Genomic DNA, 1,969 nt, shown 5'->3' with positions numbered 1-1,969 from the left:
TTATATTAGCTATAGGTTATCCTCATTTTTACTTCATGAGAGTGAAATATGTCTTGCAATTTTGCCTTTATTTTCATGTTTAAACTGGTTATATGATCACACAGACAGGTACACACAGTCAGAATATATTTGCATTTCCAACAGGTCTTCACGTTGGTATTGTTATCAGTAATCCAGCCAAATGCATATATTGACTAACTGTCCCTTATAATATAATATCACAATATATACCTAATGCAAAGAAACGATAGAAATATATAGTCATTTCTACCATAAATGAAATCTGAACAACACACACGAATATAGGTAACATTCCCAAACATTATATATTTTACTAAACCAATGGGGATTGAAGTGGGGAGGGAGAACAGTGAAACAAGCAATTAGTGACAATCAATCCATACTACTCTACAAGGATGGTTAAGGCCTACTCCTCCTCCGATCCAGGGAAGGATATTCTTCTGCAGGTGGAGTTTCAGATTAACATGGGTAGCAAAGGTCTTGGTGGTTAGCTACGAGTAACTTGGCTTCAGTCTATGTTAATTGAGTAGAATATCGCCTTTCCTGGTTCTATGAGGATTTCAGATCAATCATGCATTTCTACATTTTTATATATATCTTAGAATGTATCATCTCAAAGGTAAAGGCTAAATTAAATATCAGCTTTGGATAAGACCATAACACAAGTAACAGATAACAAATTTATCATAATTTTCAAGGCACATAAACTTTGCTCATAGATAATATGAGCGTAATACACACTAAGGCACTTTCGGTATAATGTTTTAAAACTTTAAACAAACCTATAACTGTGCAACATCCTTAAGTCAAACGTGTTAATGCAGAGGGTTCTCTAGCGTTTCCAATATTCATACTTCATTGATCAAGAACAAAAGCTATCCTATTAGCAATAAACACAATATGGTCAAAGTTACAAGCATCTGCAATGTCTTGTAAGTCGAAAATACAATCTCAAAGGAAAGTGGCGTATACAGAAAAAATTTAGCTAAGTTATACTGTAAAATATAACGTTTTCTATAATTACTTCTACCGTAGAAAACGACTTTACCTCAAGCACTGACTTATCAAAATTGTGTGGAACGCCAGTTTATCATCGATGGAATTGATTATATTTCTTTTGAGAAGTCAGAGAGAAAATGAAAAGTCGTTTTTTGAAAACTGGTTTTGTAAATGCTCCTGATAAGCCAATTAGCGGTTCTTCCGTTAACTCCCTAACGGCAATTTCTCGGGACTGGGTCATAGGCAGAGCAGATGGAAATTGAATGAAAAATCCTTTGAAATTATCCAGTAAGGGAGTTACTCATTATCCAGGTACTGGTAAAATAATCATTTATATCTACACGCCACATTCCTGAAGAGAAAGAGAATTCTAAGAGTGAAAGTCAGCTACTGATGCGAAATTAGGAAAAGATCCCCATGGCTGCCGCATTCGCCTGCAAACTAGGCCAACTTTCTCCATTAACGACTCCAAACGGCTGGCAAGGGGATCGGTACCAACGAAAAGCCAATAAAGTGCTTAATCCGAATTGTACAGTTTTAATATTACATTATGCAAAGAATAACTACTTATGGTTTACTAATTTTGCCTAAATTATCCATGTGAAATTTAAATCCCATACCATATTTTCTCGTGCATCACATACAATCCTGAAAATGAAGGTGTTAAAGTATTTCATCCATTCGGTAATCCTCTTTCATCGTCTGTTGCTGTCCGCTCCCTCTGACGAGCCTGCCAGGGCAGTCGGGGTCGGAGGCGGAGAAAAGCCGTGTGTTTTTATATCCTCCTTTTTGTATTCTCCATTAACGTGCGGAGGATCCCTTGCACATGGATTTGTAGATACCCGTTAGCTTCGCTCGCACCTGTTGGGTTGATTAGGGTGTAAATCATTGTGTAATAGTATATTTAAGAAGTTTCTGTGAAAAAATTGCTTGTAATGGATTCCAAAAG

General features: G+C 36.4%; 1 protein-coding gene across 2 annotated transcripts in view; it reads right to left on the bottom strand.

The window, feature by feature from the left end:
• Nucleotides 1-53: 53 nt before the first annotated feature.
• LOC119593681 (adhesion G-protein coupled receptor D1-like) overlaps nt 54-1,969 on the bottom strand; it is a 38,305-nt gene continuing 36,389 nt past the window's right edge. Inside the window, exon 10 of one of the 2 annotated variants that reach the window (XM_037942639.1) lies at nt 54-1,881. In XM_037942639.1, the coding sequence (XP_037798567.1) occupies nt 1,822-1,881 (60 nt within the window). In that variant the 3' untranslated portion in view covers nt 54-1,821. The remainder of the gene's footprint in view (nt 1,882-1,969) is intronic. The other variant, XM_037942638.1, reaches the window with a different exon arrangement.

The sequence above is a fragment of the Penaeus monodon genome, chromosome 32 (assembly GCF_015228065.2).
Source record: "Penaeus monodon isolate SGIC_2016 chromosome 32, NSTDA_Pmon_1, whole genome shotgun sequence".
NCBI lineage: Eukaryota > Metazoa > Arthropoda > Malacostraca > Decapoda > Penaeidae > Penaeus > Penaeus monodon.
This window is presented reverse-complemented; position numbering and strand designations above follow the sequence as displayed.